Source organism: Crocodylus siamensis, chromosome 3, assembly GCF_052110815.1.
Source record: "Crocodylus siamensis isolate JL-2025a chromosome 3, ASM5211081v1, whole genome shotgun sequence".
Taxonomy (NCBI): domain Eukaryota; kingdom Metazoa; phylum Chordata; order Crocodylia; family Crocodylidae; genus Crocodylus; species Crocodylus siamensis.
The window spans coordinates 150,113,732-150,137,720 of NC_143397.1; the positions used below are offsets into that span (position 1 = coordinate 150,113,732).

Consider the following 23,989-nt stretch of genomic DNA (forward strand, 5'->3'; position numbering starts at 1 on the left):
TTTAAAAGCGCCTGGCACTGCGGTGCATACATTTGTGTAAATGGCGAAATATGTCAGTGCTGGGAAAATGGTGGCGCAGCACTTTTGAACTAAAACACGTTGAAGGTTTAATGAGGAAAAATCATCATCTGAGAACCTTGCAGTAAAATTAAAAGAATATTAAAAAAAATAAAAGAAACTAACCTTTTTGAGAGCCTGAATGTTAAATATTTTTTTGGTGACAATTTGTATTTCGAGTATTAGTGTTAGGCAAAGATATAGTGTACTGTATCCTATTATAAGTCCAAAAGTTACTTATCAAAACTATATTAAAAATGAGCCATGGTCATACCATATTTTTAACGGACATGTGGGAGACTCCTCAAAAAACTGATCATGTAAAACTTAATATTTATATGAATCATTGTTCACTCAATTTTAAGCACCGTAACATGGTAAACCAGTTTTTGCCAAACTGATTGAGAACTGCAGCATGGACAAGATAGAATTCTGTATAAATGCATTTTCTAACTAATTTAAAACTTCATGTATTCTAAATTAACACAGTTCTATGTTGATCTCTTATTACTAATCTAGGTAATGAAAATAAAAATCAAACTCAAGCTAAATAGATTTTATTCAGGAAGACTTAATTTGTGGTGTTACAACATGGAAAGGTCAACAAAAATTGATCTGAAGTTTTATCAGAAGCATTAATAATTTAATTGCAAATAGTAGTCTGCAGGGCTTAATTTGCCATTCTGATGCTTCAGAAGAAACTACATTTACATGTAAATTATATTCAAATAATTATTTCTGTAGGTGCAAGTGGTTCATTTAGAACAAACACAGACATATTATGTCTCATCACACATCATCAATCAAGGCCTGGGAAATCTTTATTTTTGTTTGAATTCAGCATAGTTGACATTATTCAATTATAACAAAAATGTATATAAATTGATATTGAGTTTACTTATCTATTAATTGTTTTCAAGAGACAAGGAATAAAATATAAATTTTACTTGAAAAACACAGTAGATTAAAAAATTGAGCCTCTTTGCAGAAGGACTTTGGACTCTTGCTTCCACCAATGTAGTTCAGGAATAACTTTGCAGAAATCAAGTGAATTACTTAAGCATAAAGACTGGTGAGTAAGAACAAATATATCTTCTGTAAAATGCCAGACATACATAATGATTTATAATCTTCAGTCTTTAAATAGTTACAAGTCCAATTTCTATGGAGCAGTAATCTGATGTGCACAATAACAGCACACCATTTTTGTAATTAATCTATTAACATGAATATCAAATTCATTATTAATAATCCATCACTTATAAACCAATATTTCAAAATTTAACACTTACTTCACCAGGCCAGTATAAAAAAAAAAAAAATATTTGGAGCTGTACTTACTGGTCTGAAAATGTGAACATCTTGAGTTCTAGATACTAAGTGGGAACTTTTTGCAATACAAGTAGCTGTCTCCAGTTTATCTCCTGTTAACATCCATATCTGCAAAACAATGTTGAAATTAATTCAGTTGAACATTAAGGTCACTGTTCTCAAAAACTGAATGACATACACGGCTTCCTCAAATCTCCTCCTTGAGAGCTGAATCTGACAAACAGGAGGATTTACTGGCTGCACATTATTAAATTAAATTAATGAAATGTATAATTTTCAGTACAATAGTGCACATGGGGTGAGATTTTGAGTGGTGTCTTTATGAGGCTCAGCACATTATCTGCAACCTAAGAAGCTTTAAGCCATTTTTGTGTTTTCCCAGTCCTTGGCTTGGAAAAGCCTGCTGAGAACAGTAAATGATGGTAGTCTCCTGGGGCTGCTCTGTGGATTACAGTGCTGCCCAGAATTTCTGTAGTACAGTATGGTGTAGCCTTGCCTGTAACATAATCCATGTGGCTTCATTTTCAGTACACCTTTTGCATTGGGGTTTGTGTACAAGCTCTTGTGATAAAGCTTTCAGATCTGTCTTCTAGAGTTTCTGTGCATAGACACGGTTTCCTCCCTGGTCCAACTCTTCTAGGTGTTGTAAAGAGGTTGAAACTGGAAGTGAGAATTTCACCCCAAACATGCTTTACCCTACTCACATATCTAGGATGACACAGATTCTGATCCAGAGTTTACATTTTAAAAGGACAAAAACATTTAAGGTTGGAGAAAGAGATGCAAAAATATACAAGTAAAATGGACAAGTTCAGGAATGGCACAAATTTTCTTAGTTCCTTTCTGTTTCCAACTACCCTATTCAGGGTTGGCCCGTCCTATCCTGCAAAACCTGTGGCCGGAGGGAGTCCCACAGCCAAGGGGCCCCCTGTGGCCATGAACACTTCAAATCAATGCTGTAGCAGGGGGGGGGGGGGAGGGGGGAGGAGGGAGTGGTTGCCACCACTCTGTGTTGCTGCCGCTGCCAGCTTCACATCTGGTCACTCGCCACCCCCCTTCCTGCTGCCAGCTTCTTTAGCTGCTTGCCGCCCCGCTCCCCTCCCAGCTTCACTGCGTCAGGGGGACGCCCAAAACTATATTTTGCAGGGGGCCCCCAAAAATTGTGGGCCAGCCCTGACCCTGTTCAATACTGGGTCTCTATGTAGCCACTGTCTACTGTTTTAATCTCCCTTGTCCACTGAGGGCAGGAGAGCGGAGAGAGGAGGGGAGATAGAGAGGAAGGAGGTTAAGGCAGCATGTATTTAGGAAGAGAGATTTTGGTGCAGAAAGGAGAGAGAAGGGCGAGGCAACCAATCAACAGGAGTCAAGAAGCCCTTTCCCTATGGTCCAGATGATGTGTAAGACCAGAAATGTGTAAGGTGGCAGGTCAGCAAAATGGGAGCATGCAGTGAAGGGGAGAGCCTCCTCAGATATCAGGGTGACTAGCTGTGAAGTGAATAAGCCCCATAAAGGATTGCCAGAGATCAGCCAACTAAATGATGGTACCACCTGCTGGCAGGTACACAGTGCTGGTATTTTTACAATCAAAATGTTATGCTAACTGCCCTTTGGAAATGAGCAAGTGGTACCTTTATTCCAGCATTTCTCAGCATTTCCAGAGTTGGTCTAACATCAGCTTGTAGCTGATCCTCTACTCCAGTGAGACATAGCAATTCCATTTCTCTCTCCAAACTTTCCACAACAGCAGCAACCTTCAGGGCTCTATCATGTATGCTTAACTTTGCTTGGTTATATCTATTCTGCTTGCAGAAACACAAAAACCAAAAATCAGTTAGAGACATCTGGCTACCACTGATAAAGAGAAAATGAATCTTCAGTCTGTTAGGATTTGCTGACAATGAAGATTCATGATGCAGTATCTTAGTTAAATATCCTAAAACCACAAAAAACCCCAACACAATTCTGTAAAGTAAAAGTCATTCTTTAATCATTTAATTTTAAGTCAACAAATCAGTTTCAAGTTTCCTTTTCTAATGTTCATAATGAACTTTGTGAAGACAAATTAAGAGCAGGCTTGAGGACACTTAAGCAGTTATGGTCCTTGTAGGACCAACATCTTATATATGACTTTGGAATAGATACTGCGGAATAACGGTAGATATGACACTATACAACATTTTTGTTCAAAGGCATTTGAATAAAACTGTTGTAACCAATATTTTAAATAACAATATGTGCCATTTAAATAAAATAAAAACAACAACATTCCTTATTGTGTTACTTTGCTTTACTTGAATTCATGAGACATGTTAGGAACACTGATGAGCGTATCTTTTTATACCTCAAAATCTTGGTATTGTTCTTCTGTTAATGACTTTTTGGCAACAACCAGAGTGCGCAATCCTTCTCGTGCCATGTTGCCACACTGCATAGACAAAAATACAAAAGAATTGTGGAGGTATTCATTAAAACACCATGTTATATGATACTACATACACAAAAGTTTTATGGTCAAGAACAATCAGCTTGGTTTTTTAGCCCTGTAAGGTTGGTCTGAACACTAAGTAAAATTATGTCTAACTAACAGATAAGAGGGGGGAAAAAAAAAAATCAATAATATTTGTGATATCATCCTGTAAGAAAATAAACTTGATTATATTGTCCTGTCTGAGGAACTTCTTGAGCAAACTTCACATAAAAACAACTAAAAGCAACTCAATTTTAAAAAGGAATAAAGACCAAGGGATTCCATAAATATAGTCAGAACAAGACCTGAGATTTTTTAGGATGGGGGGGGGGGAGGGGATGGACACAAGCTTTTTGGTAGGCATGCCACAGATTAGCTTCACATCTTCCCCAAGTGCCAGTCCAAACCCCTTCCCCGGCCCAATCTGCTACTTTGTTTTTTGCTTCCTGCCCTGTGCTCCTGCCTGATTTGCTGTTTTGTTTTCTGCTTTAGCTGCCTCTGTTCTATCTATCCCCACCCCAATCTGCCATGTGCCACACACAGCTGCCCATGCCACAAACTGGCCATCCCTGATTTGAATGCAACTGCTGTATTTATAAAACTATATTGCTGTAAATAAAGATAAAAGAATAATTAATGTTCCTGCACCATGTAAGGCATCTATGCAGAGGCTGAAGTCCTGACTTACATGTAGACCAGGATCAGCAACTTTTTGCTGCCCCAGCCTGGAGCTTGTGACCTGGCTCCTTGCCATAAGCTGCAAATAGACAACCTCAGGAGAGCTCAAGTTGCTTATGCTTCCTTGGCTACAGATACCCAGATCCTGTGCAGCAAGAGTAAGTGCAGGCATGGGAGAGCAGCAGGGAGGGCTGCAGAGGAGGCTGCTGCATAGGGGTTGAGTGGTTTGGGTCAGCTGTAGGATGCCTCATTCTCTATGCTGCTCTGGGCTTGTTTGCATCTTATAGCTGCGTCCACACGAGCATGGATTTGTTTCCCTGGGGACAAGAAGCAGCAGCACACCTTGGCTAGGGACAGAAGTTACACATAAATTGGTTTAAGTGATCAGAAAGTGGTTTAAACCTGTAACAGAATATAAGCTCAGTGCATATAAACCAGTCTCAAAATGGCTGAAACTGATTTAAGTTAAACCTGGTTGAATGTAGCATCAGACTTCACTGATTTGGGTCAAACCGGTTTATGAAACTTCTGTCCCAGTTCCCTTCCTGGTTCAAGCTCAATCACAGTTCCCCAACATCCCAGCATGCTTTGCAGCCTGGGGCAGACTGTGCTCACAAGGGGGTGGTGGGGCAAACTCAGCTAGGGATGGAGCCCAGTCTTTGTTGGGGACTGCTTGCCCCCAAGCAAACCCAGGCTGGAGTCTGGGATGAGGGAGTGGGGTTAAACACTGACAATCCCGCCACTTGCAGCCTGGGTGGCAGCTGGATTGTGGCTCTGGCTGGCCAGGCTCCAGTTTTGAGTGGTGCATGCTACTCCCATATGCGCTGCTCTGCTTTTTTGCGTGGGTTTTTTTTACCCCAGGATCACTGGGGGCACGTGGAGAACAGCTGAGTATGCAGCGCCACAGACCTATCTGGAGCACCACATACCAATCTGGACATAGCCTACCTGACCAAATCCAATCTCTCTGCAGGCTGGCTCTTTGGCCAAGGGGCAATAAGGTTATTGATCCCAGATGTAAACCATCCTGGGGAAAAGTCATGAGATTGGGAGTTAGAACCAGGATTGATCTATTTAGTACTATAGCAAACTCTGACTCCATATTAAATTAATGAGATTGGTTTCTTACGTGTACAAAAACATAGCAGTTTTAACCCTGTCTGGTAATTCCTTTTTCTCAGAAATGCCCTTTTCTTTACAAAGCTGAGACACAGAAGCGATTTGGATCATTGTGGAGCACCAGACACTGAGAAAAGCATCTGATACCATGCCTCAAAAAGTCTTAGTCGAAAAAGTATTTATAATTGGCTTGGTTAAACTGAAAATTGGCAAAGAGGCTGTAATCACAATACCACTATAAATGGTAATGTATTAGATGGAAGGAAAGTGCCCAGTGAATTACACATGAATCTGTTAGAATGTGTATCGTTTTACATCTTCATTGGTGATTTTATGAAAGGATAAACAGCAAACTAAGGAAATTTACAGATGATAAACTGAGAGGAGTTGTGTAATTCAAAACAACTCAGATAATGCAAAAATAGCCAGAAATAACAGAAAATAAAATAAGATCATTTGTAAAAAATAAAGACTAATTGAAAAGGAGAAAAAAAGTCCCATGATACAGATATTCAGGAGAAATGCAAAACCTTGGAAGTAAAATTCACCAAGAGACCAACAAGTGACTGTGGACAACAAATTAAATGTAGGATTTTTTTTTCCATCTCTAATACCTCAGCCTTCTATTGTGAAGAGGATCTGTAGGATAAAGGATGGGCAGATATAAGCGTTGTAACACTCCTCTTGTCTTGTTAGATAAATGTGCCATAGAGGAACAACATTCAGAAACCTGTTCGTGCAAAGTCTCAGGGACATGCATCGAAGAGTGAAATTATGATTCAGAAGGCATTCTTACTGATGCCTCAAAAATGTAATTTTGAGCTGAAAATTTTCATTCTTTTTCTTATCCCACTTTTTTTTTTAGGTGATGGGATAAGAAATAATTCTTCTTCCTCTTTCTTCTCTTTATTCTACTCAAGAGGATTTAGATCACTTAAAAAAATGAAGGTAAAAATCACTACCTTCATTCAAACAATCAATGGCATGATCCTCAAACAGCAGCACAGTCGCCTGCCACTATAGTTGAACACGTTGTTTCTAGATTGCTGCAAAAACATACAACTAGATAGAAGAAAGCAATAAAGCAACATAAAGTAACATAGAACAAGTTGTTTTGGCAAGATGTACTAAAGGAAATGGACTTAAAGGTTATTTTCCAACTTTAATGTTGCCAGTACTTGCTCATCTGGCATAGCTAGAGATGAAATCAGGGGAAAAAAGCTGCATTTTGGTTCTCCTACATAACACAGTATGCTATTGTTAGGTCACCTGGATTCCTCCTGCCAATCTTTTTAATAAGTAAAATTCCATCTGACTGAAGTTTTAGAATGGATTAAAACTAGTATTGTACATGGCTAAAGTACATGTAATTGAGCTAAGCAATGACTGTTAAGAACATATGATTTCTTCACAGGAAATGTGGTTCTTTTTGATAAGAAGACAACACACTAAAAGTAGACTTAAAAACAGCATAAAACAAATGTCTTAATGAAAAACAAGCCTCATGTTGTATTCCTGGTGCAAAGCACTTATTGATTTGACCTCATAATGCTAAATAGATTAAACAAGTATTTCACAATTAATTGTGTATCGTTATCGCCAAAAGTAATTTTTATGACATTTTGCTAGGTCTTGAGGGAGTTTAATTTATTCATGTCCCTGAATAAATCAAACTGCCCTGAAGCAGATATTGATTCATATTGCCAATACCATTATGAACATACATGGTGCGATCATTGTATTACCATATTGTCTGTATGTAGGGTCAGATTAAGATGATTGCTGGTGCCTACTACCCACACCACAATGGAAAAATTAAAGCAGTTTTGAAATTTCTTTTGTGCCAAGACATGTATAAACTGAGCTTGGATTACTGAAAAAATTAGATGTCTACAAATCATGATAAAGAAAAAACACCTCATTATGATTATATCTACGATGATATTTCAGAACTCCCCAACAACTGCACAATTTAAGAATTAAAGTGTTTAAAACTGTTTTCCTAGACAAAAAGGATTGTACTGAAAATATATCTCAGGAGTAATTACGTTGTGTGACTACATTTGCTTTGCAATGGTCATTTGCCAAAATAAAAATATTTTTAGTTTTAGATCACTATGTCTTTTAGTCAAATTGTTAGCTTTGCTTTTCTTTCAGGGTTATAAAAATTGGAAACAACTGCAACTCCTTAAAACCTTTTCATGAGACATGTAATAGCATTTCACAATCCATTACTGTTTTGGCTCAAGATTTTTATCTCTGAACCTATTCCAATAGCATCTGTGTTAAAGAAGAAATTACAGTTTCTCCTTCTGTTCTTTACAAACTTCAGTCATAAAATATTTTTGCCTGACAAAACTCCATCACTTGGCCTTTTCTCTTGAAACTGGAAACAAACATAATATTTCTTACCTCCTCTTCTAACCAATCATTGTACTGTACGATGGTGGACATTGCAACATCTGCACCTTTCATGTAAAATGTGATTTCCCCTGTAGATTCATCCTGTAATTTAAAAAAACAGTAGAAAAAGATTTTGTCTGTATTTCAAATCATGTGACTGTACCTAGAAAACAATTTGTCATACTTTACCACAGTAAAATACTTTAAAATAAACACATATGAAGATCTCAAAACAGTTTAGAAAGCCATCACCCAATTAAATCAATTTGTAAGATATACGTTGCCCAAGTTTTAGATGCACATATGCAAATAAAAACACAAATGTATCATTCAAATGATCTGTGTCGATTGCAGGTCACATTTTACACATAGGGGCACACATCCAGACAAGCGTCCAGATGTATCTGCAGCACCATACCACACAGTCAGGTGTTCTCCATGCTGCAAGGGCATGCTGCCCGTGCATTCGCTGCTCTGTTTTTTGGGTTTTTTTCTGTGGGTTTTTTTGACCCCTGGATATCCAAGGGGTCAAGAAAGTCTAGGGAAAAAAAAATGGAGCAGCACATGCACAAGTAGCATGAGGTGCTGAAAAGCAGAGCCGGGCTGACCGGACTGTTGGCCAGGCTCTGTTCAGCAGGATTGCCTTAGCTGCATCCCTGGGAGGCCCCCAGGACACCAGGCAAGGCTGCTGGGGCCAGCATAATGCTGGCCCCAGCCTCCCCTACTGCCCTCAGGTAACATGGCACACACCAAAGCACATGTGGCATGGGCATTTCTCAGGGACAAGTAGTTGTAGGGCAAGTTGCAGTTCTGTTACTTGAACCTGGGGAACCAAACATCTGCACTCATCTGGATGCTCCAAGGGAAACTGAGGATGGGAGATGATATCTCAAATTTTGAAAAAAGCTTAAATTTCTGGATGATCAGCTTTCTACACCCAGGATCAGATTTACTTACATTTCCAGCTGAGGTCAATACAGAATCTCTAAAAAGTAGTCCTTAATTATCCAAGAGTTTAGCCATGTGCACTTGAAAGTACAAACCACTTTTGAAATTTTGGGCATAAATGCCTTGCTCAAGGTTATACAGGGTGTTAGTGTCAGATATAGGAACAAAGTCCAGACTTCATGACTTCTGGGTCCTGTTCTAACCACCTGAAGATTTTGTTTCCTTTGAGGCATGGAGCATAAATACATTTCTGTCTAAAGATCACCATCTTCTTCTTGGCATTCATTTGAATGAATACATATGTAGGCACTTAGAAAGGTATATATATTTTTACTCATCAAGTATATGTTATGTGCTTTAAATGTAAAAAGGACAGGGGTCCCACCCAGAAGTATAAAAAGGAAGGACAGGGCTTCTGTATACTTCTCAGAGAGACTGGCTTGTAGTTTTCTCTAAAATAAATATTTTGATGAAATGACTATTTAATACATAAAATTATACCATGTCTCCCAATTGCTATTCCCAATTTACAAATGTCTTTATGTCAAATATGTCTTGCAAATACAAGGCTAATACCATGCATTCTTGTTCTTAGTATTATGGGACATTTTGTTGTTTTAACAACAGTTGTTCATTATGAGATAGTATTTCAAATAATCTGTACCTTAGCCACTAACTCACCCCCTGCATATTATGGCATGTTTGAAATTTTATATCACCCCTTAATCCCAAAATTCGAAAACATCCATAATAAGTGCAATGGGAAAACTAAAAAAAGGAGGTTCAGGCCTTGGTCATGCAAGCTGCCCTAAGCACGAAGAAGAAGATAACATAACTCCATTGGGATGCAGGGCTCTACAGCATCAGGATATCAGTAGCTTTTCAGGTATTATTTTTGCCAAATGTAAGTTATTTACATAGGTTTTTCATTTTAATGTGGAAAGCTTGCAAAACCTGTAAACTAGGCATACATTAGAAGATTACACTTTACGGTAAAAAAGATACATAGTAAAGAGCCCTTAGTGAGAGACAAACACATTTTTAAGTTTTCAGAAAACTTTACCCTGACTATGATTCCCATGCGCTTGCTTTCTGATGTGAAGGGAAAAATTTGGAGAATATAGTATGTCAAAATCTGTCCACCAGGGGTCTTCAGTTGCATTGAGGTCAGATCCCTGTTAACCAGAGTAAGACCAACACTTTCTGTCCATTGCACCAGAGCTACCTAAAGAAAAACATATTGAGGTGTTAAAGGTCAATTATACCCTTGTGTAAATTACGTGAAAACCAAACAACTGGGTTTAGGTTAAAGGTCAAGAATCTCCCTAGCATGCTAAAAAACTCCATATACATAGTGATCCAGAATACAGAAATACTTCTATAACATATCAATTATTTTCACATTATGGCATAAGTATTTTTATACATTTTATTAAAGAATAGTATGTTAAAAATATTTATATATTTGGATCTATTTCTACACACAGAAAGTTGTTCACTGAATTGAGCTGTATCAGAATTAGGGAATGCTGTTCAGAACTAATAGCTCTAGCACTAAAAAGGCTGCTTTGTCTAAATGAACACACATTTATACATAAAGGATATTCAGTGGAACATGTGCACAACATAATATAGTTAAAATAGCTTTTTCCCTACAATGTACATATAAAAACATTAATTAAAAATCCATGAAAATAAGAACCTAGTTGTAATTCTATATAAGACTTAAGAAAATATTATGGTTACATGGATGTTTAGCTATTACACTTTTGAAGCAACAAAAAAGACAAAATACCTTTTTTAAAATTTTACTTGGCATATCTAATTAGAACTGCTGTCTTGTAAAATGTATTTTGTCTGGGTTCCTGCCATCAAAAAATAATAAAACTAAACTTTAAAAATTCTATATAAACTGAATGTGCGTAAACACAGAATCAATTTTTTAAGGCACTCTTTTTACAAATAGTGAAAACGGTACAAATTACTTCCATATCTTAAAAAGCCACAAGTGATCAGCAAACCCCACCCCCAAAAACCCAATCAGCGAAAGCTTTTTAATTTAACATTCCTGAAACGTGACATGACACTCAGTTTCTATTTTGTTCAGAGTTTTGTCTAGGTACTGCCACATGCTATTTTCCCATGTTAAAACTGCCACTGGAGTTGGTCTCTGAAAAAGAGTTAAATCGGAAACAGCTTTATCATTCCTTGGTAGATAAAACATTCTATATTTTATGGGTAATTTTTCTAACAGACTTGGCTTCTAAAATTCCACTTACCCTTTGCCTCACATGACCAAACATTGCCCAAATATCTTTAACAAATCTGACCTGAAGGGTGGAACAGCCATCAGGCTGATGATCCACCCAAGTACCCCTTGATGCAGGCCCTCTGCAATTGGGTCAGCTTTGTTCTGCCAGAATTAAACCTTAATTAGTGTAGTGAAATCTGTGATGTGAGAGATGACTACAGAAGGGGGAATCCTCAGCTTGTACAATTTGTCACAGTTCCACTTAAGTCAACTGACATCAGCTGAGGATCTACCCATCATAAGAGCTTATGATGGGCTACATCCAGTGAAAGTATCTTAAAGAGAAGGGGCTTGAGCACCACACTGAATAAGCTAATACAGGATGATATCACTGTTGGTGAATACCACTGTAGACACAAATAAATGAAAATAGGGAGAAAATATTCTTACGTGAAAAGAAAAAGAAATAAGCACACTTTAAAAACACTACTTTTAGATCCAAAATCACAGGGAAAGTCTTTTAAAGATTTTCTTCTCCAATAAAAACTACCATATAAGCTGCAAATGATCCAATACTCCCAAGGTTAATTTTCAATTTTCACAGTGAAAGGTTACTATTACATTCTGACCTGTAAATTGCATCTTTCTGCTAATACCCTATCATCTCATTTGTGTCCCTTTGCAGCTAGGACTTAAGTGTTCTATATTTGGTGACTCACATCTGTTTATTATTTAGTTTATGCTTGGCTTCACAGACCATTTGAGTTAACAGTTTGTAGCACAGTCATTTTCGATTATTATACCTGGCCTACAAACAGCGTAAGTTTCTTCCCATTCCTCCTCCACCCAAGCTGATCACTGCTGGTACCACAGCCAGGGTGTTCAAGAAAGTGCAAGAAGCAAGTGTGTAGTGAAAAGGCCAGCATCTGCAACTTCAGATCAGCATGTTAACACTGTCACATATCAGTAATATCTGAGCAATCATAACTTGCTAGTATCCAAAATGACGTCGCCAAGGCTTAACATAAAATACTAGAACTTCTCAGGTTAAGCTTTTCCCATTACCTAATGTTTCCAGACTGATTCTCCAAAAATTCTGTGCACATACAAAGAGACTGCTCCTTTGCAAGACAAGATTCTGAACTTGGTATTAAAATGCCAATTTTCATCAAGGACTAACAAGAACCTCATTTCACTTATATCTCCATTTGTTCCAGTTGTCTATTTGGGTGCAGAATGCTACACAAACAGCTAGCAGAGGACTGATTGACAAAAAAATGAACACCACATAGCGCATTCAGACGAGCAGGAACATATGCTTCCCTGAGGACAAGCAGCAGCAGCGCAACTTGTGCCGCTACTTGTCCCTAGGGCATGCTCATGTCATGCGTGCTCTGGCATGTGGCAGGTTCCCCCAGGTGGGGTAGGGGAAGCTGGGGTCAACAACTGTGCTGGCCTGAGAAGCCTCACCTGGGGTAATGGGGACCATGGGGAGCTGCAGCCATGGCACTCCTGTGGCAGGAAGCTTGGCTGGCAGCCAAAGTGTGGCTCTGGCCAGCCAGGCTCCAGTTTTGGGTGATGCATGCTGCTACCACGTGCACTACCTGCTTTTTTTGCCATGGTTTTTTTTTTTTTTGACCAAAAACCCCCTGCCTACACTGCAAAATAGCAGCCTGGGGAATGTTTACATATGCAATGCTGTCGATGCACTTGCAGCACCACATACTGCATGTCTGCTTTCGTCTGGATGCACCCACAGTGTACAGTTCCAAACGTGTTCCTATAGTTCATACAGATTTGATTCTTAGAAAAACCAGATATAAAATTATATACTTAGTTTTGCTTCTTCAACTAGAAGTTAAAACATTTTTAAATGCAGAAAACACTTTTTTAGATGCTGAAAAAAATGAAATGTCAATGCTAAAAATTTAGTGACCTTCTGCCACCTACGAAGACATCATATAAAAAAAGTATTCAGAAAGTTTACAGAGTACAAGTATCAAAATGACTGTCTGAACTTATGGTGTATATATTGTGAATACCTGTGAAGAATCCAGAGGGATGATCCTCACCAAAGTCCCATCTTCTCCGAGTCAGAAGGACTTAGGAGTCATTCTCTAAGAGATGCCCATTGCAATTCCATTCCCCTCCCACCATACCACTCTTCTGAAAAATAACCATGCAGCTCACTTGCTCTGTACCTTCAGAAGCATGATGCTTTCTGGTACGCAAACAAGAAAACCCTAATAAGGCAAGGTGAATGAAATCCAGAAAAAGACCCCAAGCGCCTAAGGCAGCAGTATCTTTCTCACTCAAAACCTTAGGAAGACAACTTAGAAATGTTTTGCTCTTCAGTTTTGCTGACCACTAACTACAATATTAATAAACCAATCAAGTTATATATTTTTTTGCACATAATACACTCCATAATATAACTCACTTATTTTTGGAAGGTCTGAAGAGGGAAAATATAACTTACCTTTGAGTACCTGAGGTCTGGAGTCTCTGGACCTCGGGGTCACATGCCAGAGCTGGGGCCTGGAGGCTGTACTCCAGGGACACACACTGGGACCTGATCTGGCACGCTGGCTCTGTACTGGGGCCTGATCCAGCCAGCTGGCGCTGGGGTCATGCAGTTACCTTCAGCATTGACTCTAGAGCAGTGGTTCTCAACCCTTCGCACTGGGACCTATTAGCATAATTATCAGCTTGCTGTGACCTGAGAGCCACAATCCCCTGGCCCTGACCCACACAGTCTCTCTCTTTCTCTCCCGCTCCTCTGGCTGCTGCATCCAGCCCCCTCCCTCTCTGGGGCTGCTTTCACAATGCTGTGTGCTTGCCAGCCCCCAGATGCCTGCCAGCTCCATGCAGGCTGACAGTGTTGCAGCCTGGGGAAACCCCCAATTTTCTGGGACCTCTCCATGGCCCTTTCAATGTTCTTGCGACCCACTTCTGGGTCACAATCCACAAGTTGAGAAACGCTGCTCTAGAGCCATGTGCCAATCCAACTCGTCCTGTGGTCCTAGACTTGGTGCACCGGATCTAACCTGGCAAGTGGCTCTGGAGCCAGTGCATGGTGTCAGCTCTGGCATATTGGATTGGACGCCAGGCTCTGAAACATCCTTATGCACTGGCCTTATCGGCATGTTGCTGTCTGGAAATTTCGCATGGGGGTGGGACATGAAGAGGGCAGAGCTTTGGCAGTGTTAACGGTTATGGCTCCAAGAGCCATGGCAATTAATGCTGCCACCAGTCCACCCCCTCCTCTACCAGCAAATTACAGAAACCATGAGGAGCCCTTTTCCTCACCTATAATATACACCCTAATTTTCCCCCACTTTTTTTCGGACAAAAAGGTATGGGTTATATAGTACTCCTTAGAATTCATGCGAGTTTAAAAGTGTTGGATTTATTGCTAGTGGTCTCCACTCCACCCACAATAGCTTCTATAGCTGCTATATTGCTACTGTTCTTCTTCCTTATTAGCTATCAAATACCTAAAGCAGCATCAAGTGACTACCTATTTCTTGCAGGAAACTGTCAGTCTTAAGCACAATCAGGATAAATGACTTTTTACCCAATGAGTTTTGGACAACAGATATTTGACCATAACATTTTGAAATGGTATAGCTGAAGATAAGACTTGACAAAGCTTGTAAAGGAAATCTGATTTCTGAAATGGCAAACTTAGATCTTATCCACAGTGCCTTCTAAAGAAAAATCCATCTGGTATTCCTGGTGATGTGTACATATGTACATACCTTTGTAAAGTATTTTAGTGCTTGCAAATGTGTATGTACAAAAGAACTATGTTAAGCATGATATAAGATTCAATGGCTTGGTGAAGAACTGTGGGCTATAAATTAGGTATTTACAACAAAATCAAGAGATCTACATTGTGAACTGTATATTTAACTGAAGATTTTTTATTTTATTTTGCTAATGTGAGTGAAGGAAGCTTATTCTGTACATGGTGCTCTCAACAACATAATTTATGGGTAGATATTGCAAGATGCTTGCAGAATGCATGAGGTGGGATTTCAAAAGGGCCACTCATCCTGGATGGGTAAAAGTGCACACTCTTAATCTAATAATTTGGTGACATGGCCACACCGTTTATTTAAAAATGGGGTAATCTTTCCAAACATGGCAAAAAATAAAGGACTTAAGCAATGTTCTAGAAAATTGAAAGTTTCTAGAAAAATCCATTAAAAACAGATGAGGTTGCCAAATGACAACAATTTAGTTACTCATCACATTAGTCACAAAACCTTAGCACTTATTAAAGACAAGAAAATGAATGGTTAAAAACATCATGAATCTTATACTGAACACATAACAAACAAACCCATTTTTCTTATCAAGTACTACAACATGAATCAGAATACAGTTATCTCAACTCTAACCTGAAATAAATGATATTTTTCATTAATAATTTCAACATATGAACACAAAAATCTTTGAAACAAAATGTGTATGCAACACATTAATGATGCACACTGACATGCTTTAAAAACTCAGCATACGTAATTGTACTGTAAATTAATACTCTTCTATATTTTGTCCATTAAACTATATCTGCTCTTAGGGAATAAAAGTAATAAGTACTCTGCCATAGAATTCTATGTGTCAATTAACATATTTATTAACCAATAACATTTTTTATTTAATATACACTTTAAATGCAAATATTTAGGCACAAAAATAAAGTTAAAAATATGTTATTTGTTGATAACAAAAATATCAACAATGTGTAGATCAGAGTTAATTTGGATTTTTTTTCAATTAAAAGGATACACAGGAAAAAGAGACACAGCAAGGGCTGGATTTAAAAGTGGCAGGCATGACTTTAGCTTTTAAAGTTAAAGGTGTATGTATGAGAGTGAAGGGAGGTAACCACCCACAAAAATCCTTGCATTTGCTTGTGCCCACTGAGTGGTGTTAAATGGCCTTATGCTATGGATCTCACAGGGTTAGAGGGAACAGGGATGCTCAGTGAAACATAAAGGCAATCAGGACTCACAGTAGAGAAGATATCTTTTATTAGACCAACAAGATTTTTGCAGAAAAAAAAAAATTCTGTCATTGCAAGCTTTTGGTCACAAACAACCTTCATCAGGCATTGGAGAAACTATCGTAAAAGTTCTCCTGGGTAGAAATGAAAGTTCATATTTCATAGGATTTCACAGAGGAGTCAATAGATGTAAAACTCAAAGCTCTTCTCCAGTTCTTCTACTGGGTTAGCAAGAGACATCAGTTATTACTGCATTCCTTACTCTTTTTCTTCTTTGGGACCTAGTCCCTTTGATCATTACAGCTGCTTTGGATGCTGGGTACCACTACTTGCTATGAAATTACACTACTGGAGTCTTTAAAAAGCTGTCTGTGAGGAAGGTGCAAAAAGCCCAGGGTTGTCTCACCAAACTTGCCCTGAATTAGAAAAGGGAAATCCTGAGCCAAAAAAAAAAAAAAAAAAAAAAAAAAGGATTGACCAGACCATACTCTTGAATCTTGAAACAGTGTTTCTGCATTATAGGGCAGGAAGGGTGGGACAGATACCAAAGACGTCACATAAAGCAAGGAGGACTATGAAAGAAAAATCAGCCCTCCTGTTTGTCACACACAGTCTAGCCATTAGGTGGAAGGGACAGAGCTAAACTCTTTTCTTGCCACAGGCGTAAATCTTTGGGTGACTTCTGAGCCAAGGGGGAGAGAAGCAGTCTCTACAGCAGCTTTACCTGTCCTTTCCTTCTCCTGTTCCCTTCCCTTGGGAGCCCTGTGGCTGCCTGTCCACTCAGTTATCTTATCAAATTCTTTCCCATGCTGAGATGGAAGGGATGAGGACATTTCTTTATCATATGAAAGAAATAAAAGTAACATATTTATTATGTTGGTAGTATATGAGTTACATTTTAAACTAAGTAGCTCTGTGTTTTTAAGTAATTGGATTTTTAAAAATTAATGATAGCAGATGCAATTTGCAATAAAAAAGAAAGGCTGCTGTGTAAGGGTCACAGCTTTGGTACCCATGGCTGGACTGCTCCAGAAATGCACTTGTGAGACCTTACCTGGAGTACTACATCCAGTTTTGGGCCCCACATGTCAAGAAGGAGAAAAGGCAGTTTGGAAAGAGTCTAGCAGAGAGCAACAGAATGATTAGGGGCCTGGGAAGCAAGACCTATGAGAAAAGGCTTAAAGAGGGTTATTTAGTCTGAAGAAAACGAGACTGAGGGGGGATTTGATAACAGACTTCAAATACCCGAAAGGCAATTTTAGAGAGAATGGCGATAGGCCTTTCTTTTTGGCCATGGGAGACAAGAGTAGGATCAATGGTCTCAAGCTTCTGCAGGGGAAATTTAGGTTGGAGATTAGGAGGAACTTTCTGATTATGGGGGTGGTCGAAGCATTGGAGCTAGCTACTTAGAGTAACTGTGCAATCTCCATCCTTCGAAGTTTTCAAGAACATGCTAGACAAACTTGGCTGAGATGGTTTAGTCAGGGATAATCCTGCCTTGAGCATGAGGTGGGACCTAAATGACCTTGTGAGGTCCTTTCCACCCCTACTTTAGTATGATCTTATGATTCTATGCAAAACATCTGGAAATTCAATGCCTCTAGTGTAACTGGAAAGTTATTTTTGATTTACACGAAATCAACCTGATATGCAAAATATACGTACAGTATATACAAGATATTTTAAAACTGAAAATGTTCTTTAAGAGTAGGTGCAAGGAGAATGTTATTTCATTGCTTCTCTATTACTGACTTATTCTGATAGTGTCCAAAATATTTTCAGTAAAACCTCTACGGAATTTTTCCTACCTTTTTTATAACAATTCTCAAGGATTTCCAATCAGTACTACAGAACATTCTCAGTTCTTTGTTTATGTTTATGAATAACGATTTGATGACTGGCACTTGCATGTTATCATTTTTGCTTAGCAATCTTTGTGGTTAAAATATATTAAAATTATTAACTTAAAAATACAGCTTGATCATCTGGAAAAACTGCTGGTCAATATTCAAGACAAGCTATGGAGCAGTTATTCTTTGTGGGTCTCGAAGGTCATGGAAGTGATGGTTTTATGCCACTGAATGATTTGCTCTTCACAATACATTGACAAAACAACACAATTAGTCTTGCTTCAATAAGCACACACAATAAAATGAATTAAACAATACAACATGTCTCATACATGACAGCTTTACTTTTGTAAACACAAAAGCTGCCTTACTAAGGGCATATCATTTCCCTGTCTGTTTTAAATGATCAGCTTTGTATCCGTGTAATTAATTTTAGCAACTCTGCTGTCTTTGGACATAAATGTTTTAATGTGATGACTGACCAGGCTTTAAAGTAATATTTAAATATTTCAAATGCTGGAGTTAGAATACTTCGGAGTACAATAATGCAGGAAAAAGTGTAACCAATAAATAGCTAGTTTATGAGATAGCAGTCATTAAAAATCACGACTAATCAATCTTTTTTGACCAAAGGGGGCCAAAGGTCTTCAAAGGCTCCTGTTCATAGCATGCCCCTGAATTACTTAGGTCTGTAACCTTTGAACTTTACTGCTCTACCTATTTAGTTTATATCCTTTTATGATTGTTCATTACATTAAGTTAGCACTGGCTTTCCACATTGAACTGTGCACACACTTGCGATACTTGAGCAAGGAATGGATCTCACTGTGTCAATGGGTTCCCAGTGTGTGCATATTGTTTGCTATGTTGCAGATGTAGTGGACACAAGTAACAGACGAATGAAACTTTCCACTATTAGAGACAAAATGAAATATTGATCACTTATCATAAGAAACAAAGAGCCTGGCATAAGTAGGTCTCACATTAAGAATACAAAATCAGTTACTTATTTTGGGTTGCTCTAATAATACAATATGCACATAGTTTACGATGAATGTACATCTAAAATGTGTCCTTTTGTTTTGTGAGAGAAAAGGATTTTTGTTGGCAACATCTTTTATTGGACCAATTGCTTGGTTGGGATAAAATTAGACAAGCTTTCACCTGATGAAGAACGCCTGGCATTCAAAAAATGATCCAACTTTGTCCCAACCATGCAGTTGACCCAATAAAAGATATCACCTATTTAAAAAAACCTTACTTCTTGCGTAACACCTAGACCATCAAAGCTACAACATCACTCTTTTTGTTTTGAACATAACATACAAAAATGGAAACATGAGTAATTTCAAATGAGTTCCTCCTGTTGATTCATTTACTACGTAAACATTCTACTATAATATTAAAATGTGTCCTGTGCATCTTACATGGAAAAAATCTAGTTTTTCATGTAACATCTAATAGCCAGGTGACATGCTATATTAGACTATATAAAATGAAAGATTAAGAGAAATATGTTATATCTTCTTTGAAAAGACAACAGTCAGTCCAGATTAATAAACAAAATCTAGGGAAACTAAGTTGTAATGTAGAGCAAATACAACGCATAAAATTGGTTAAGTCTATTAAATGATAATGTTGCTTATTAACCAAATATGTTGTGATAGGTCAACGCTGAGGTTAAACAGAAAACATCAATTGAACTATTTCCCTAAATAAAGCTCCAGGGTGCAATATTTAGAGCACTTTATTCAATAAAAAATGCTTTTAAAATGGTACTTTGGTGATTGGGAAACATTGGCATCATCCGTCAACCTAACTGCAGGAAAGTTCAATAAGCTAAATAATGAACCATTTACATTATTTTCCTTAGGCTCCAGTGATTTGCAAGCATTGCATCAATAGAGCTCTTTAAAAAATTATGATAAAGACCTGCTAGTCTTTCACCCTCAGCTTTTTTGTTGTCATGCTGAAATGTTTATGTTATTTAAGTGTTTTTGGAGCTTCATCTTTTTGTAAGATATTTTATTTAATATCAATATTCCATCATATTAAAACAAATGTGTTTGATACAATCATTTTACTGGATTTTCAAAGACAAATTATTTTTCAAAGATAAAATGGACACTTAAAGCTAGATTTTCAAAGGATGTCTGGCTGAGTGGTTTAGCTCCATTAGTTTCTAGCTGAAACACAAGTTCGGGTGAACAAAATGTTCTTCAGAGATAGGCTTCTCTACCTCCTCCCACCTCAAATCAGGCTATAATAGATTCTCTTCTGATTATCTCTTCCAGTTTATCCCTTCTTTTGATCATCTTCCTACAGCTGCCTTTTAACTTTTCAGGACATACCAACCTGACCTTCCTACTTGCTTCACAAACCAAGCACTTTCCTGCTATAAGGTTTTTTTTATACTTGCCTTTTTCAGTTGATATGGTTATATCTTTTCTCTTCCAGAGCAGGGTATTCAGGCTCCACGTACAACTTGCAGGGGCAGAGGTAGGGGGAGGGCAAGCCTAGTATGAGGCATGGGGAATTAATTTTTCCTACCTGAGTTTCTAGCAGTCTGATTTAGGGCTATCTTTAGTTTCTGGGTCAAAGGAACATTAGTGCTTAGTCATTTACTCTTCATTTGCATTTCTTACCTAAAAATCTCCTTCCCCCTTTTTAATGATCTCTACCTCAGTTTTGATGCTATTTTTCTTCATTTTGAGGTGGTTTATTTAGTTCAGAATACCAACCAACAATCAATATGCAACTGTGATAACTCAAATTGTGGTTACAATAAATTACAACTATTACTTGCTTATAGTAACAGTTTCTGCATAACCATATTCATGTAGGTTACACATATGACATTAAAATATATACAACTGCTTATATATTACCAGTATTGGGACTATTAATTCCAAAACATGATGTCTGAAATCCTACCTAGATTACAGATGATTGTCCTAGGTTGCCATTTTTATTACTGGGGAGATTAAGTTAGTTATCTATATGGGTTCACTTTACAATACCTAGTCCCTGTGGAGTAAGTATATAGCAAATTAAATACTCACAAGATCTGCTATTTTGGTGCTATATGAAGATAGATGGCAAAAAATATCACGGGTCTAAATTTCTAGAAAATGTTTTCTATAGTTTGTTTCTATTTTGATAAGGCCTGTAGTATGAAAACTAGGATTTTGGTGATATTGTGTATGAACCTGGTGAGTTTGATACTCCTGGTTTATATAATAGGTGGTATAGTCCAACCATTTGCAGAAGGTGAAAGCTGAATGTGTTTCACTGACAACCTCTATATGCATCTCCTTCTGAATATATCTGGTGAAAACCAACGTGCATACCTAACTACAGACTTTTATATGTGCAATATTTTCATATCTAACAAACCAATGTTGATCCAAGCTACCAACATACTGGGCTTCTCAGTCAGACTATGCCTGAATACACCCTAAAATATCAGATCTTTACTCCATTCACTTCAAATATAAATGCATTTTCTTCAAAGATGTGTAATAACCATTTTCCCTGCTCACACTGAGATAAGAGGATGAAAAGAGTCACCCAAATTTGGCTTTCCTTTTAAGCATTATTTTGTAAGATGTGATGAGCTTAAAAATATAACTTTTTTTTAAAAACAAGGAACACTAACCTCATCAGGGCTGGAAGCCTGGTATGTACGATTTTCATCACTGAAGTCCTGATCCACTTCTGCATATTCTGTTTCTGCAGTCACTCCAGTGCGGGATTCATACACAGGAGTTACGTTGTGACACAGTGCAATAGCTTTCACAGCTTCATGTATACGACTGCTGACACTCTTGCGGACTTTAGGTGCAGAAGACTGGGCTTTTCTGGAAGGTGTTGAACTGGTACTGTTTCCACTGGATTGGGAATGCATCTTTAAAATATAGAGATCAAACACTCACGGCAATAAATAATGAATAAATCCACTAAAAGAAATATAAAACAGATGAACACTAACATATACATGAAAAGTTACCTCGAAAAAGACTGCCTAAGTATGTGGCCTGTCACAAAAAACAAGTTTCAAGCTACTACTGGGCTCTTTGCTCAAACTACCATATACATACTACCTTTTGCTATGATTGACAGCTTTGGAAGAGATCCAGGAATATGCAAGGAGCATCGCACCTCAGTCCTGACCAGTGTTAGCAGAGCACTATAGTATAGACAAATATTATATCACCCCACTTTGCTTGCCTTTGCCAGATCTGTCACTATCTTATTTTTTAGCCATTTTAGTTTGCATTCATTATAACAGTCCCCAGAATGGAAAATTATTGAGAAATATTCATTTAAAAGCAAGCACTTAATGGAAGTGGATACTCAAACAATTTCTAACTGTCCCTGACTCTGTAAGCTACATATTTTCCTTACCTCAAACTCTACCTTTTCCTACAGTCCCTTATATAATGGTCCCTTCAGAAAAAAAGAATTATGTTTCTGAACGTTTTTAGCCAGTAGATAACAGGGTGACTATGACATTGCTGAAACAGTGCCATATACCCTTTTTCTGCATTTCCTGCACGTGCCTTTGTTGTTCATGCAGGATGATTTCCTCCAACCAAGGATTTAGCTTTTTTGTTATCAGTTTTGAATGCTGAGTTTGTAGGCCAGGAAGTATAGCCAGATTTTCAAAAGTGATATGCATATGTGTCTAACATGAAGCATTTTAGGGAAGCCTGATGCTTGGAAGGTAGATCATATGATCATGGGAAAGTAGGCTGGAAGAGACTTCACAAGATCATCTTCCCATGCTCAGGACACTCAGGATGTCCTGTAAATTAAATTCCTGTAATATGTATCTAGTTGTAAACCCCAGAAGTTAAACATCTTAAAATCACTAGTCCTTTTTTCAAAAAATGTGACCCAAAATGTTGGCTTTCAAAAGCATGAGCATACCCCATGGAACTATTAGTAATTTTTCTATGCTATTATTACTCTTAAACAGAAACATCACAAGGCATGAAAATAAAAAAATATTAATTATTTCAGTTATAACTTAGCTTATTTCTATATTATCTGTGAATTAATCTAGTTCATATAACATTCTTTTTCTTCAGACTATCAGCTTGCCTGGCATTGGCAGAAAACAATAAAGTAACTTTAAAATATTCTTCCATTAATACCTGTGATGCAGGGGGAAAAATGTCTACATCTCATTTTAAAATTATGTGGTTGCTGCAATAACTCCTAACTTAGTGTTATATTTTATGTTAAAATTAAACACATTTGGAATGCATCGGACCTTCCCTCATCTTAACAATGTTCTCAAATACTTTCCTGTTCACTTCAGAGTAACTCAGAAATCCTCTCTAGAAACCAAGCCTTTTTTCCCTTTGACTGCATATACTGATCTGCTGAACCGTGAACATTCTGCCCATCAAATTACAGTGTTGTCTAATAAAGGGTTTAACTTTCTGCTCATCTGGCACTGCTTTTCAGCTACTGCTTTAAACCTCTGCATTTGCATTCTGCTAACACTGATGCCATTACAGCAGCAAATAAATTAAGCTGATTTACTCCTTCTGAATTATGTTATGTTTATTGATGCTTGTATAATTTAATTTCACACAAATTCCATTAAAGATTATGCCCTCTATCACAAAATGCTTCCAGTGGGGAAATATAATCAGGTTATAATAGATTTGTGTGTTGCATTACAGTGGACCTACTAGACTATTGTCATCTTAATAATAAAACAGAACACAAACAAGGGATAAAATCAATGTCACATAAGAACCACTGTCTAAATAACTGGCAGCTTCTATTATAATAGATTAAATAAGAAAGTCACCATATTTTGGGATTGAAATGATCTGTAATAATTATTTTGCATA

General features: G+C 37.7%; 1 protein-coding gene across 2 annotated transcripts in view; it reads right to left on the reverse strand.

The window, feature by feature from the left end:
* Nucleotides 1-23,989, reverse strand: part of ATP9B (ATPase phospholipid transporting 9B) — a 327,984-nt gene that overhangs the window by 23,441 nt on the left and 280,554 nt on the right. For both annotated transcript variants that reach the window (XM_090039540.1, XM_090039541.1), the window contains exons 15-20: nt 21,778-22,026; nt 10,068-10,229; nt 8,066-8,158; nt 3,731-3,814; nt 3,018-3,188; nt 1,399-1,497 (exon numbers count right to left, since the gene is read on the reverse strand). In XM_090039540.1, the coding sequence (XP_089895666.1) occupies nt 1,399-1,497; nt 3,018-3,188; nt 3,731-3,814; nt 8,066-8,158; nt 10,068-10,229; nt 21,778-22,026 (858 nt within the window). The remainder of the gene's footprint in view (nt 1-1,398; nt 1,498-3,017; nt 3,189-3,730; nt 3,815-8,065; nt 8,159-10,067; nt 10,230-21,777; nt 22,027-23,989) is intronic.